The 14449-nt window shown below is 40.3% G+C and overlaps 1 protein-coding gene across 1 annotated transcript in view; it reads left to right on the top strand.

Moving 5' to 3' along the window:
- The window catches only part of dhx57 (DEAH (Asp-Glu-Ala-Asp/His) box polypeptide 57), a 101438-nt gene that overhangs the window by 77806 nt on the left and 9183 nt on the right, over positions 1-14449 (top strand). The window contains exons 8-9 of the mRNA XM_048600933.1: positions 3070-3194; positions 7207-7341. Of these exons, the coding sequence (XP_048456890.1) occupies positions 3070-3194; positions 7207-7341 (260 nt within the window). The remainder of the gene's footprint in view (positions 1-3069; positions 3195-7206; positions 7342-14449) is intronic.

Below are 14449 nucleotides of genomic sequence, written 5' to 3'. Positions count from 1 at the left end.
TTCAAAACCCCCTTCCCCTCCCCCTTTTCTGATGAAGGGTCTAGGCCTGAAACGTCAGCCTCTCTGCTCCTATGATGCTGCTTGGCCTGCTGTGTTCATCCAGCCCTGCACCTTGTTGTCTCGGATTCTCCAGCATCTGCAGTTCCTGCTATCTCTGATTCAGTAATGGCTACCCTACTGTAGTTCCATGTACTAATGCAGTCTCTGAGCTCATCAGCTTTACCTGTTATATTCCTTGCATTAAAGTGAATACACTTCAGACCACCAGTCCTGCTGTATTCATTAATCTGGCCCTGCCTGTTCTTCTTCTGATTAGAATTACTTGACGTAAGGTAGACCTTCTCCTTAATCACTCCATATTCTGACCTACTGCTGTGGTTCCCACACCTCTGCCAGACTAGCAAACCTTCCTGCAAGGATATTGGTGCCTGTCCATCGTGTATAGGTCCCAGCTGCCCTGCAAGAGATCCCAATGGACCAGATATCTGAAGCCCTCCCTCCTACACCAGCTCTTTAGCCATACGTATTATCTTCCTATTTCTGGCCTCAATAGCATATGGCACAGGCAGTAATCCTGAGATTGAAATCCTGGAGATTTCAACTTCCTAGCTAATTCCCTAAATTCCATTTAAAGGACCTCATCTCACTTTCTGCCTTGTACCTATGTGGACCATGACCACTGGCTGGTCACACTCCCCTTTCAGAATATCCTGTACCTGCTCAGAGACGTCCTTGACCCTGCACCAGGGAGGCAATACACTATGCTGGAGTCTCGCTCGTGGCTACAGAAACATCTATCTGTGCTGGAAGAGGCATTATTGCTTGAGAATACTCCTGAATACATTCTAATTGGCCATTTGAATACAACAGAAGCTTTTGGAGCAGGTCATTCACATCTGGTCATCTGAGAATAGCGCATGGAAAGTAGGAATCAATGAAAGGGAAAAGGAGAGAAAAGGAGTAAGAGCTCTGCATTTTTCTCACCCGCTACTATTTAAAATGTATCTACTACAGATTAAAGGCGACAACAAAGGGATCTGCCCTCTTTCAACCAATGGATTTGTTTTTTTTATTATGCATTCATGGGATCTGGGTGTTACTGGCTAAGCCAGCATTTATTACTTATCCCAAATTGCTCAGAGAACAGTTAAGAGTCAACCATATTATTGTGGGTCTGGAGTCACACGTTGGCCAGACCAGGTTCCCTCTATAAAGGAGACTAATGAACCGGAGGATGGGGGGGTTTATGATAATCCAGACAGTTGTCATTTAGACTAGCTATTTTTCCAATTCCGGATTTTTATTGGATTTAGATTTCACCATCTGCTATGGTGGGATTTGAATTCTTGTCCCTGGACCATTTAACTGAGGTTCAGGATCACTTATCTAGTGGCATTACTCCCGTGACACTGTCTCCACTGAAAATAATTTTTGGCAAAGACTCAAGAACTGCTAAGTTTTCAAGTCATGCATATGATATAACAGTATTCTGAACATGAGTAAAGGCTCATCCAGTATAAATAAAAAGTAATGGAAAATACTGAGGCTATGACTCTGGCAGTGTTTCTCCTAAGGTTTTGCCCTGGCAGATAATCAGGGTGCAGAATTTGTAGATTATTGAAAATTCCACAATCAGTCTATTTACCCGTTTTGTTTTAAGAATTCTTTACAAAGAACAAAGTATTGAGCTTTACAAGGTTTTACTATTACAAGCATAGGAAACCAACATCCAGGTTGAAATCCTTCAAGGGTAAGTTGAAATATCCTTCATTGGACATGAGACAAAAACATTGATTGCTCAAGAACACTTCTCTTCTACTGTATGACAGAGTCCAAATCCACACGCCATAAAACTCCCACCCCCATTGCTCACTAGCTCTCCAGATACTTTCTAATCAACCTGTTCAAAGATGTAATTGCACACCTCTGGAAAAGGTAGGATTTGAGCTTGGGCCTTTTGACTCGGGTAGGGACACTATCATTGCATCACAAGAGCCCTTCACAAGCTCCTTATATTTGTACAATAAATTCACACCCAATTGACCCTTAATTAATGTTTACGTCATCTGTTCCCTTGCTCCATTAGGTGTCCGGCTTCACTTCAAAAACATTGAAATGGTTTGAAGAAAATATTGATCTTTGCACTTGTGAACTGTTTACTTTTATTAGACACCTTTGATGCTAATAGAAGATTTAAGACATTGACAATTTTAAAACTTACCTCAAATTTCTTCACCCTTTTTGTTTTTATATTATTCTGTCCTGCAACTATGGTTCCTAATTCACCAAAGCTTCCTAAACAGCATCATCTAAATCCACAATCACTTCCATCTAGAAGGACCAGGGCAGCAGATAAATGGGAAAACTAGCACCTGCAAGTGACTCTGCAAGTCACCCACATCCTGTCTTGAAAATTCATCACTGTTTCTTCAAGGTCACTGGGTCAAAAACCCTGCAATTCCCTCCCTAAATAGCATTGTGGTCTACCGACAGCACATGGACTGCAGTGGTTCAAGAAGGGAGTCCACCACCTTCTCAAAGGAAACTAGGGATGGGTAATAAATGCTGGACCGCCAGCAACACCCACATCTCATGGATGGTTTTAAATAAATAAGTTCAGCTCCTATTGCCCTCCCTTCCCGCTCTCCTAATGAATTAGTAGGTGACAAACTGGTTTTGCAGCACTGCAGAGGAAGTTCACAGGTGCACTCTACATTTTAGTCCATCAGGACTGTAATAAGGGGCCCGAAATAAGAAACAGTAATTGGGTGGGAAAAGATTAGCTTAATCCTACCTATCACTTCAGCTGAGTTCTGCTGGAAATACATGTCAATCAAACCCATACTGAGCAAGCTCACCCACTAAAAATCACATGGACCAGGTACTGAGGAGTGTTATCTGAGAAACCAACTTGAAACAAAAATTGTCACATTGTTAACAAAGGGATGAGAGGAAAGAAATGAAAGGTTTCTACTGTTTTTAGTCCAAGGGATGACTAATTATAGCCTATAAATTGGATTTTAATTATTAAAGTAAATGCAATTTTTTTAAGCTCGTGGTTGTTTTTAGTTATCTGGCTACATCTAGCTCTGTTCTGTGATTTTGTTCTTTTATTTCAGGCAAACTCCAATGCAGAAAACATGAAGTTAATTTCAGCGATATTGTGTGCTGCCCTCTACCCGAACGTTGTCCAGGTCAGTTCAGAACTCTTTGGATTTCACTTGCATTTTGACTCTGGCCTAATTAGGTATTGTTGAAAAGGAGCTCAGCTTTCTTCACTTATGGCATCTGGGTGTCTTCTGTTTAAAAGGATGCTAACGCGTCAACTACCCACTTCTTGGAAATTTTTCTTTTTTTTAATTTGTGCTGAGAAAAGCTGCTGTACCCTCTGATTTCTAATTCCACAGGATAGCTCCAAGCAGAGAAATCTTTTCTGCCAGGAGCTAATGAATATCGAGTGGGATTTCACATGTACAAAAATTTTTGATAACTTCGTAGTCTTTACTAATTTTATTTCAATAATATGAAGAATGGAAGCTAACAACAATCAAAACTCAACTTGACAGTCAAAAACAGAAATTGCTGGAATAGCTCAGGAGGTCTGGCAGCATCTGTGGAGAGAAATCAGAGACTTGAGAGTGGTGTTCCTTAGAATATTAGAGTATTTTGTAAATGGTAAGATCTAGGGACTCTAGAGGAGCAAAGAGACTTGGGAGTTCAAGTAAACATTATTAAGATATTATTATTAAATTATTAAGAGTAAACAGTGAAAAGCAATGAAAAATGATTAATGTTGGCTGTTATTTCAAGAATAAGAAAACAAAGGACATTCCGCTACAGTTGTACAGATTATTGATTAAACCCCATCCAGAAAACTGCATTAAATTGTGGATTTTGCACCTAGGGAAAGATGTAGTGAAGTTTCACCAGAATGATACAAGGGTTAAAACAGTTAAATTATGAGGACAGTTTAAACCTGTCTTGTATCATTTTGAATTTAGGAGAATGAGATGTTTAAAATGATAAAAGATTTGATAGGGTATATATGGAGACGCTATTACCTACTGATGGAAAAATCAAGAGTAAGGAGGCATAACCTTAAAATTAGAGCCAGGCTGTTCAGGGTTCACGTGCGAAGGACATTTTGAATAAGGGTACAGGAAATCTGAAACTGTCTTTCTCATTCGGCTGTTAAGGTTAGATCAGTTGAAATTTTCAAAACTAAGATTGTTAGATTTTTATAGGTAACAGTATTAAGTATAAATTGCTAATCCAAGGAGAGGTTAGAGACCAATCAGCCTCGATTTGGGATAGTTTGAAGAACTTTATGCTTTACTTCGTGTCATATATAGGATTTTGACAGTTGTTGTTGGGTAAAGATGTCAAGAGATATAAACTACAATTGGGTAAAATGTAGTTGAGGTACAGATCAACCAGTTAGATGAATGGAGCATGTAGCCTTCTCATGGGGTGTTTCAACTTGCAGCAGATACAAAACTCGGAAGAGTTTAGGGCTCTGAACGTACAATCAAACCATCGGTTGTACAGGAACTGACCAGAACACAGTCATTTTATGTTTCTGTCAATTTTTTTTCTCTTTCACTTCATTGTAAACTGGTAATCTTAAATGGCAACTTGTCAATCCTTTCCTTTTCTCTTGTAATTTACAGCCAGTTGCTTATTCTGTCTGTCAGCCTTCATGAAAACTTTATCTTTTCTTTTCAAGTTTGATGAGAAGTTTGTGTGACTTCCAAACCTCTGCTGTTCTATAGTTGATCTCTAGGAGGTGTGCAATATCCACTGACAATGACAGGTTTTATTTTTGTCACTTCCTGAAGGAAAGGGGTCTGTCCTGTTGTCTGCAGTACTTCATAATGGGAAGGAAGAAATTCCCATGTAACAAATTGCAAATGCAGACATCCATCCCATAGTCCAATGTTTATATATACTGTCTAAAAGAATATTTGGTTCAACTGATCTGTACTTGTGTTAGTTTCATGTGAGCTTACTTCATTTCAACACAACATAGTGTCATCATATCTCCTCTCCCTTGCTACCCCCATCCCCCATGCTTGCTACACCCTTCCCCATGCTCACCCTCTCTTAAGCTGTTCTCCCTCCACCCTGACCCACCCCATGTTCAATCCCCTACCCCGGCACTCCCCCTAACCCCACGTTCTCTCACATGTTCCCCTTTCCAGCACTCTCTTCCCCAATCTGCTCAATCCCCCACCTGCACTCGCTGTCTCCTACATTCGCCTTAGTTTTCCCTCCCAAAATGCAACCTCTCCTCCCTGTCTATCTCTCTCTTTTCCCTACCCCAACATCTCTGTCCCTCTCGCACTCCCTCTCATGCGCGCTTTCTCTCTCTCATTCTTGCGCGCACTCTCTGTCGTTCTCTATCTCACTTTTTTGCTCTGTCTGTCGTGCATGCTGTCTCTCTTACGTGCGCGCTCTGTGTCCCTCTCTGTCTCCCTCCCACCCTTGCCCCTTTAGTTGTCTGGTATCAGGTGGCATATGAATTCTAATAGCACCTTCTAGGGTCCCCTATTCCCATGACAATCAGGCTACATTGACTTATTACTCGGCAGAACAACCAGGGAGTGGCATACTCTCATTATTACCTTGATGAAAAAAGACTATTTAAAACTTAGCCAGTATAAAACTTTGCTTTCCTGATGAGAACTTAAAGCAGAAGGCATGTCAATTGACATGAGGGGGCAATGTGAGATATTTAAGATTTCAGTGTTGTTATGTTTCCACCTTGTGCAATCTTGCAGACAAATGGCAAATTAATCAGGCTAAAATCCCTGCTTTTTAAGACTTCTGCATTTTTAAAGAGAGTTTAAGTGTTTAGTGACCTAGCGGATTGATTTTTGTTATAGATGGGTTTCCAAAGGTCTGTGTCAGGTCACCAATGAATGATAGCATTTGCATAGATAAATAAGTGAGATGAGGACAGCATGATTTTTAAGGCTATTTGCAGAAAGTTTTTTTTGTTCTCAATGAATAACTTTGCTGTGACCTTCTGTGTAAAATATGTGTATCCTACCGTTTAACAAACCAACCAAATGGAGCAGGTGTAAATAACAAATAATGTATAGATGGATGCTATTATTCTTCTGCCAAACACTAATGACCATCATTAAAATACACAAAGGAATATGTGCAACATTGCAGTTTCAAGCATTGAATTAATTTGTTGGATCCCAGCAGAAGTTGTCAGCAATTCAAACATTTTGCAAGCAAAGCAAATGGGGAAAAAAGAACGAGATTATTAAAAAAACTTTTTTGAAGTTGGTTTACGATGTTCCAATTAAGGTTTTCTTTAAAGAGTGCAAACTCAAAACCTTGTCAATGGTTACCAAAGATAAAACATAATATCAGGCTAGTTCAATGGGAACTAATAATTGTTAATGTGTCATTTAGTCTAAATAGGTGGAATGAAGATGTGAATTTTCAAACCAGTTTTTTTGGTCAAAAGATTACTTTGATGATCTCTCAGTTTGAATATCTGGAACCAAAAATTACTGCTAAATGTGGACAAAGTCGGAGGTCACAGGACACCAGGTTATAATCCAACAGGTTTATTTGAAAACACATTGAAAACAACTGAACTTGTTGGACTATTACCTGGTGTTGTGTGATTTCTGACTTTGCCCACCCCAGTCTAACACCCACACCTCCACATCATATCTGAATGTGGAGACAGTAATGATTTTCAGGTGTCTTTATTACAGCCTTAGAATAAATTTGTTACAGTTGATACAATTAATAAACAAATCAGCATGGGGTACCATGGTGGCTCAGTGGTTAGCACTGCTGCCTCACAGTGCCAGGGACCCAGGTTCAGTTCCACCCTTGGGTGATCGGCTGTGTGGAGTTTCCACATTCTCCCCACATCTGTGTGGGTATTCTCCGGGTGCTCCGGTTTCCTCCCACAGCCCAAAGATGTGTAGGTTAGGTGGATTGGCCATGGGAAATGAAGGGTTACAGGGAAAGGGTGGGTCTGGGTGGGATGCTCTTCAGATGGTTGGTGTGGACTTGATGGGCCAAATGGCCTGTTTCCACACTGTAGGGATTCTATGAAACTGTTCTCCATCAGAATCCTGTGTCTTTGTTAGGGGAGACTGAACATTGGAGAAAGATTGTGATATGCATCTACAATACAGATCAACCTGAAAGCTTCATTTTTGTTGTATTTAGGTGACCACTCCTCAGAGTAAGTATGCGAAGACGATGTCTGGTACACTAAAAGTGCTACCAAAACCAGAAGAGCTGCACTTCATCACAAAGAATGATGGAAATGTCCACATCCATCCTTCTTCAGTGAACTATCAGGTCAGTATGTATGGATATTTCCTTGTGAAAGGTGGTATAACAACCAACAAGAAAAGATCAATCTACAGGGCATAAATCAGGCTAGGGAAGATCTTCTGTTGATATCCTGCTGCCCTATGGGGATAATGCCCTGTGGAGTTTGGCAAGGGCTAATGTTGCTCATTTGAAGAGTGAAATGTAGGCACAATGGGCCAAATGTTGCCCTTCTGTGCCCTAACACTCCTGTGATTGTGTGAGACTGTTATTAATTACCTCACTATCTCTTTGAGCAATTTGACATTGGCCAAATGAATATTGGCATTACTTAAAACTCTCATAAATTCAATCTTAAAATCTTATAGCACAGCAGAGGCTATTTATCCCATCATGCCTGTGATGACACTTTCAATGATATTTCCAATCCTTATCCTTGTTCTTTCCCTATGGTTCTGCCAACGTTTTTCTTTTGAATATTTATCCAACACACTTGAAAATTATCTTTGATTTTGGTTCCACCACTCTTTAAGGCACTGCATTTCCAGATCATAACTGTTTGCATTTAAAAAACATAAGTATCCTCAACTCCCCTTTGGCTCTTTTGTTTGTTATCTAAAATTTGTCCCCTCTAGCTATCCACTAGAATCAATTTCTCCTTATTTACCTTCTCAAAACTGCCCATAATTTTGAATACCTTTAAATCTCCTTAACCCTCTCTAGTCTAAAGATAACAATGCTGGATTCTCTAGTCTCTGCTAAATGAATAGGTACAAGTAATTACAACAATGCTGTATATTTGACAGGTACTAAGAGCATTTTGTGAAGTTAAACAGAGTCCTGTTAAGTTACCCAGGACAAGATGTTGCACTTTCACTTTTGTCTGAGTCAAGTAATACAGTTATTGAACTTCAGTGATTTTTCAAAGCATATGAGACATTTCTAAAATCTGATAATCTGTTGGATTGATAAACAAATATAACTTGAATACAAAGCACCTTTTAAATCCACAAAACAGTTAAACTACAATAAAATATTTTTATAGTGTAGTTACTGTTGAAGTGTAGAGAAAGTGGCAGCCAATATTTGTCCATTGTAGTAGTGTCACAAACAGCACTGACGATATAATCTGATTTTGTGATGAATACAGGGAGCTAGGAAGAAAGTTATGAAATCGAACCTCAAAGGTAGTGAGCTCAGGATTACTCCCCGTGCCATGTGCTAGTCAGAGTAGAAATATATTGGATGAATGGGTGGCTGAAAAGCTGGTGTCGGGGGAGGGTTTCAGATTCTTGGGGCATTGGGACCGGATGTGGGGAGATGGGAGCTGTACACGTTGGACCGGTTACACCTGGGCAGGACTAGGACTGATGTCCTAGCGGGAGTGTTTGCTAGAGCAGTTGGGGAGGGTTTAAACTAATATGCCAGCGGGATGGGAATCTATGTAAGGAGTCAGAGAAGGAGCAAGGACAAAAACAGAAGGTAGAAAGGGGAATAAGAAAAGTGATATGCAGAGAAACCAGCGTCAAAATTCAAACAGGGCTATTGAGAAAAATAAGAGCGAGACAAACAATGTTAAAAAGACAAGCTTAAAGGCTTTGTACTGTAATGTGCAGAGCTTTTGCAGTAAAGTGGATGAACTAATTGTGCAGATAGATGTAAACGGGTGCGATATAATTGGGATTACGAAGGCATGACTGCAGGGTGACCAGGGATGGGAACTGAATGTCCCAGGTATTCAGGATTTAGGAAGGACAGGCAAAGCAGAAAAGGTGGTGGAGTGGCATTGCTGGTTAAAGTGGAAATTAACACAGTAGTGAGAAAGGATATTAGCTCTGACAATGTGGAGTCTGTATGGGTAGAGTTGAGAAATAGCAAGAAGCAAAAATCATTAGTGGGCGTCATATATAGACCCCCAAACTGCAGTGGTGATGTTGGGAATGGCATTAAACAGGAAATTAGAGATGCACGTGATAAGGGAATATTGGTGATCATGGGTGATTTTAATCTGCACATAGATCGGGCAAATCAAATTAGCCACAATGTCATAGAGCAGGAATTCCTGGAGTGTTTCTGAGTTGGTTTTCTTGATCAATATGTGGAGGAAGCAACTAGAGAGCACGCCATCTTAAACTGGGTACTGTGTAATGAGAAGGGAATCATTGCCAATCTAGCTGTGCGAGACCCCTTGGGGATGACCGACCATAACATGATAGAATTTTTAATCAAGCTGGAGAGTGAGGTAGTTGATTCGGAGATTAGAGTGCTGAATCTTAACTGAGTTGGCCTTGATAGATTGGGGTGAGTCACTTAGAAATGACAGTGGATAGGCAATGGCAAACATTCAAGGAATGCATGGGGAAACTGCAACTGCAGCAAGTGTTTATTCCTGTCTGGCACAAAAGCAAAATAGGTAAGAGGACTAATTCATGGCTTACAAAGGAAATTAGATATAGTATCTGATCCAAGGAAGAAGCAAGATTAGGGGTGCAGTTTAGAATTCAGCAAAGAAGGACCAAAGGATTGATTAAGAAGGGGAAAATACAGTATAAAAGTAAGCTTGCAGGGAACATAAAGACTGATACTAATAGTTTCTATAGGTACGTGAAGAAAAAGAGATTGGTGAAGACAAATGTAGGTCCCCTACAGACGGAAACGGGGGAATGTATATTGGGGGACAAAGAAACGGCTGAGCAACTGAATACTTGCTTTGGTTCTGTCTTCAGAAAAGAGGACACAAATCAGATACCAGAAATGTTGGAGAATGCAAGATTTAGTGAGAAGGAAGAATTGAGGGAGGTCAGTATTAGTAGAGAAATAGTCTGGGGAAATTGATGGGATTGAAGGCGGATAAATCTCCAGGGCCTGATAATGTACATCTCCGAGTACTTAAAGGAAGTGGCTCTAAAATAGTGGATGCATTGGTGGGCATCTTCCAGGATTCTATAGACTCTGGAACAGTCCCTGCAGGTTGGAAGGCAGTTAATGTTACTCCAGAATGCAAAAAGGGAGATAGAGAGAAAACAGGGAATTATAGACCAGTAAGCCTAACATTGGTTCTGGGGAAAATTCTCAAATCCACTATCAAGGACATTATAGTGGAGCATTTAGAAAGCAGTGGCAGGATCATACAGAGTCAGCATGAATTTACGAAGAGGAAATCATGCTTGACAAATCTATTGGAATTCTATGAAGATGTAACTAGTAGAGTTGGCAAGGGGGAGCCAGTTGATATGGTATATTTGGACTTTCAGAAAGCGTTTGACAAAGTCCCACATAAGAGATTATTGTGCAAAATTAGAGTGCATGGGATTGGGGAAAGTGTATTGTGATGGATAGTAAACTGGTTGGCAGAGAGGAAATAAAGAGTAGGAATTAATAGGTCCTTTTCAAATTGGCTGGCAGTAACTGGTGGAATGCCACAGGGATCAGTTCTGGGACCCTAGCTATTCACAATATATATTAATGATTTGGAAGAAGGAACAACATGTAACATCTCAAAGTTTGCAGATGATACCAAGTTCGGTGCAAGGGTGAACTGTGACAAGGATGCAGAAATCCTTCAGCATGATCTCGACAGGTTGGGTGAGTGGGCGAATCAGTGGCGGATGCAGTAAAATTTGGATAAATGTGAAGTTATTCACTTTGGAAGCAAAAACAAGAAGGCAGATTACTGCCTGAATGGCTGTAAATTGGGAGAGGGGGATGTGTAGCGGGACCTGAATGTCCTTGTGCACCAGTCGCTGAAGGTAAGCATGCAGGTGCAGCAGGTGGTAAGGAAGGCAAATGGTATGTTGGCCTTTATTGCAAGAGGTTTTGAGTACAGGAGCAGGGATGTGTTGTTGCAGTTATATAGGGCCTTGGTGAGGCCACACTTAGAATATTGTGTGCAGTTTTGGTCTCCTTTTCTGAGGAAGGATGCTCTCGCTCTCAAGGGAGTACAGTAAAGGTTTACCAGGCTGATTCCGGGGATGGCAAGACTGACGTATGAGGAGAGATTGACTAGGTTAAGATTCTTTTCACTGGAGTTTAGAAGAATGAAGGGGGCTCTTATAGAGACTTATAAAATTCTAACAGGACTAGACAGGGGAGATGCAGGGAGAATGTTCCCGATGGTGGGTATGTCCAGAACCAGGGGTCACAGTCTGAGGATTCAGGGTAGACTATTTAGGACAGAGATGAGGAGACAATTCTTCACCCAAAGAGTGGTGAGCCTGTGGAACTCATTACCACAGGAAGTAGTTGATGCCAAAACATTGAATGTATTCAAGAGGCAGCTAGATATAGCACTTGGGGCAAATGGAATCAAAGGTTATGGTGAGAAAGCGGGATTAGGCTATTGAGTTGGACAATCAGCCATGATCGTGATGAATGACGGAACAGGCTTTAAGGGCCAAATGGCCGTCTCCTGCTCCTATCTTCTATGTTGCTATGCTTTGAGGGATAAATATTTGTCAGACACTGGAGAGAACTTCCCATCTCTCCTCAAGAATATTACTGTGGAATCTTTTACATTCCTTGAGGGATAAATTTCTTGTAAGTCATTATTCCTTTCACAAGATTGTGAAAGTGAAAACTGGGACCGTGATGGTTAGTCTTCTGTGTCAGTTGAGTTCAGATTGCTGTACAATGTGCCCAGAAGTGAGCTCAGAGCATTTGTTTCTGTGGTCAACTTTGCTTAGTTCACACTTCTTCATTACTGAGGTAAAAATTGAATGGGCTAGGTAGCATCTAAAGGGTTTCATGTTATGACCCTTAACCACACTTATCCATGAATATTGCTTTTTGCATTGGAAATATTTGGAAGAATAGAGGTACAATTCAAAAAGTGCAAGGCTCTTGATTGAAGCCAGCTCCTGACTTTGATATGAGGAATACTAACTAAACCCAAACTGATAACTGTCATCATTTCCTGATACGTTAGATAATTCTTTAGCCTTGAGCAGCTTTTGCAGTTGACCTTAAACATCAGCAAATCCAAGGCAGCAACATCAACCATAATTCATGTTTATTTAACACATTTTTAATGTAGTAAAAGGTTCTCGGACACTAGAATGTACTCAGACCAAACCAAGCCACATAAGGACATTGTAGACCAAAGTGGCTTGATTAAAGAGGTAAGTTTTTATACAGCATCATAAAGGAGGAGATAGAGACATTGAGGTTTAAGGAGTGATTTCCAGAGCTTAGGCCATAGGAACAATCATAACCCATTTTTATAATGTTCCTCTAGCATGTTCTGCATTTAATAAGGTCACAGCTAATCGGATTTTAACCTCAAATCTGCATTCATGCATGCACCTGATGATCTTTCATCACCTTGCTTAACACAAATCTGTACCTTAAAAATATTCAAGGATATCGCTTCACCACTCTTCAGGAAGAAAATTCCAAAGATGCATAATCATCTGACAGAAACAAAATTCACTACATCTGTTTTAAATGAGTGACCAATGTTTTTAACCACTGGCCTCTAGTTGTAGATTTTCCCCATAAGAGTAAACATCCTCTCTAAATGCATTTCTGATGAAGGGTCTAGGCCTGAAACGTCAGCCTTTCTGCTCCTATGATGCTGCTTAGCCTGCTGTGTTCATCCAGCTCTGCACCTTGTTGTCTCGCATCCTCTCTACATCTATTCTGTCAAGATGCCTCAGATTCAAAACGCTCCTTATTCTTCTAAACTTCAGCACATACAAATCAAGCCTGTGCAACCTTTCTACATAAAACAAATCCCCAATTTGAGATATCAACCTATTAAATCTTCTCAGTTGGTCCCCGCATCCAAATTATAGATGAGGCCACACTGGTGACAGCCTGCCAATCTGAGAATAACTCATTTATTCCTACTCTGTGTTTTCTGCCTATTAGTCAATTCTTAGTCCATGCTATTGTATTATCCCATTCCAAAGTGCTTTAAATTTTATTTATTAACCTGTTTTGTGACATTCTATCAAAAGTCTTCAGAAAATCCAAATACACCATGTCCACTGGCTCCTCCTTATTGACTTTGCTTGTAACATCCTCAAAAATGAATCACCTATCAGGTTTGTCAAACATAATTTCTCCTTCATAAATGAATGTTGACTCTGTCCCACCAGATAATTATATTCCAAATATTCAGTATTCAGATCCTTTATAATAAATCCTAGCCAAAAACAAGCTATTGAAAATGAAAAATGCATTGCAGAAGAGACCAGGTTTGGATCAAAGCAGTGTACTTGAGGGTTATGGTAGTGGGGGAATTAATCCAAATTATGAATACTGAATATAAAGACTAGGTACTACAGCCACATTGCCTTTCTCAGTACCTGCCTACGAAACCGGATCATCCCCAATGGACTACAGTCTACATTCAGGCCTTCCCAATTTGGCCCCAGCCGCGATGACGGCTACGTACAGAATGTTCAGATCTCTCTCACTCCGAACGTAAAGATGTGAGTTTTAAATTTAAGACTCTGCTGCTTTGGGTGTGAGTGTATGTCAGCAGCCACAGTAGTAATTGGTGAACAGGAGTTGGTGTGAGTTAGGAGACAGACAGCAGAGATCTGAGTGAACTGAAACTTTACAGAGGATGGAAAATGGAGAACTTATCCAGAACTTTTAAATAGACAAATATGGAGGCAACGAAAAGACAGACGAGAAACAAGTTTACTAAAGAGGGAGGAGGAAAGGCACTTGGGAGAAATATTATTGACCAAAGGACATTACGAAAACACTAGTAGAAATAGTAATGGAATGGGATTTTAGAAGTCTCAACCAAAAGACAGTATCTGAGAAAATAAGTCGAAGAAAAAAAAATTAAAAGCATTTTTAAAAAACACCGTGGAATGAAGCTAAATGGGGATCTCTTTCAAACAGCATTGATGAGCTAAATAGCCATCCTTTGTACAGGTAATTTGGGTCAATTTATCTTAAAAGGCTTTTTATTAAAATAATGGTGGATCTCTTCATAACCAGCAGTAAACTGAAGAGGAGTTATCTACACAAATAACTTTCTAATCAGAGATAGTAGGAACTACAGATGCTGGAGAATCTGAGATAACAAGGTGTAGAGCTAGATGAACACAGCAGGCCAAGCAGCATCATAGGAGCAGGAAGGCTGACGTTTCGGGCCTAGACCCTTCATCAGAAATGG

Source organism: Rhincodon typus, chromosome 9, assembly GCF_021869965.1.
Source record: "Rhincodon typus isolate 14 chromosome 9, sRhiTyp1.1, whole genome shotgun sequence".
NCBI classification, from domain to species: Eukaryota; Metazoa; Chordata; class Chondrichthyes; order Orectolobiformes; family Rhincodontidae; genus Rhincodon; species Rhincodon typus.
Note: the sequence above shows the minus strand (reverse complement) of the source record. Positions and strands in the feature narration are given on the sequence as shown.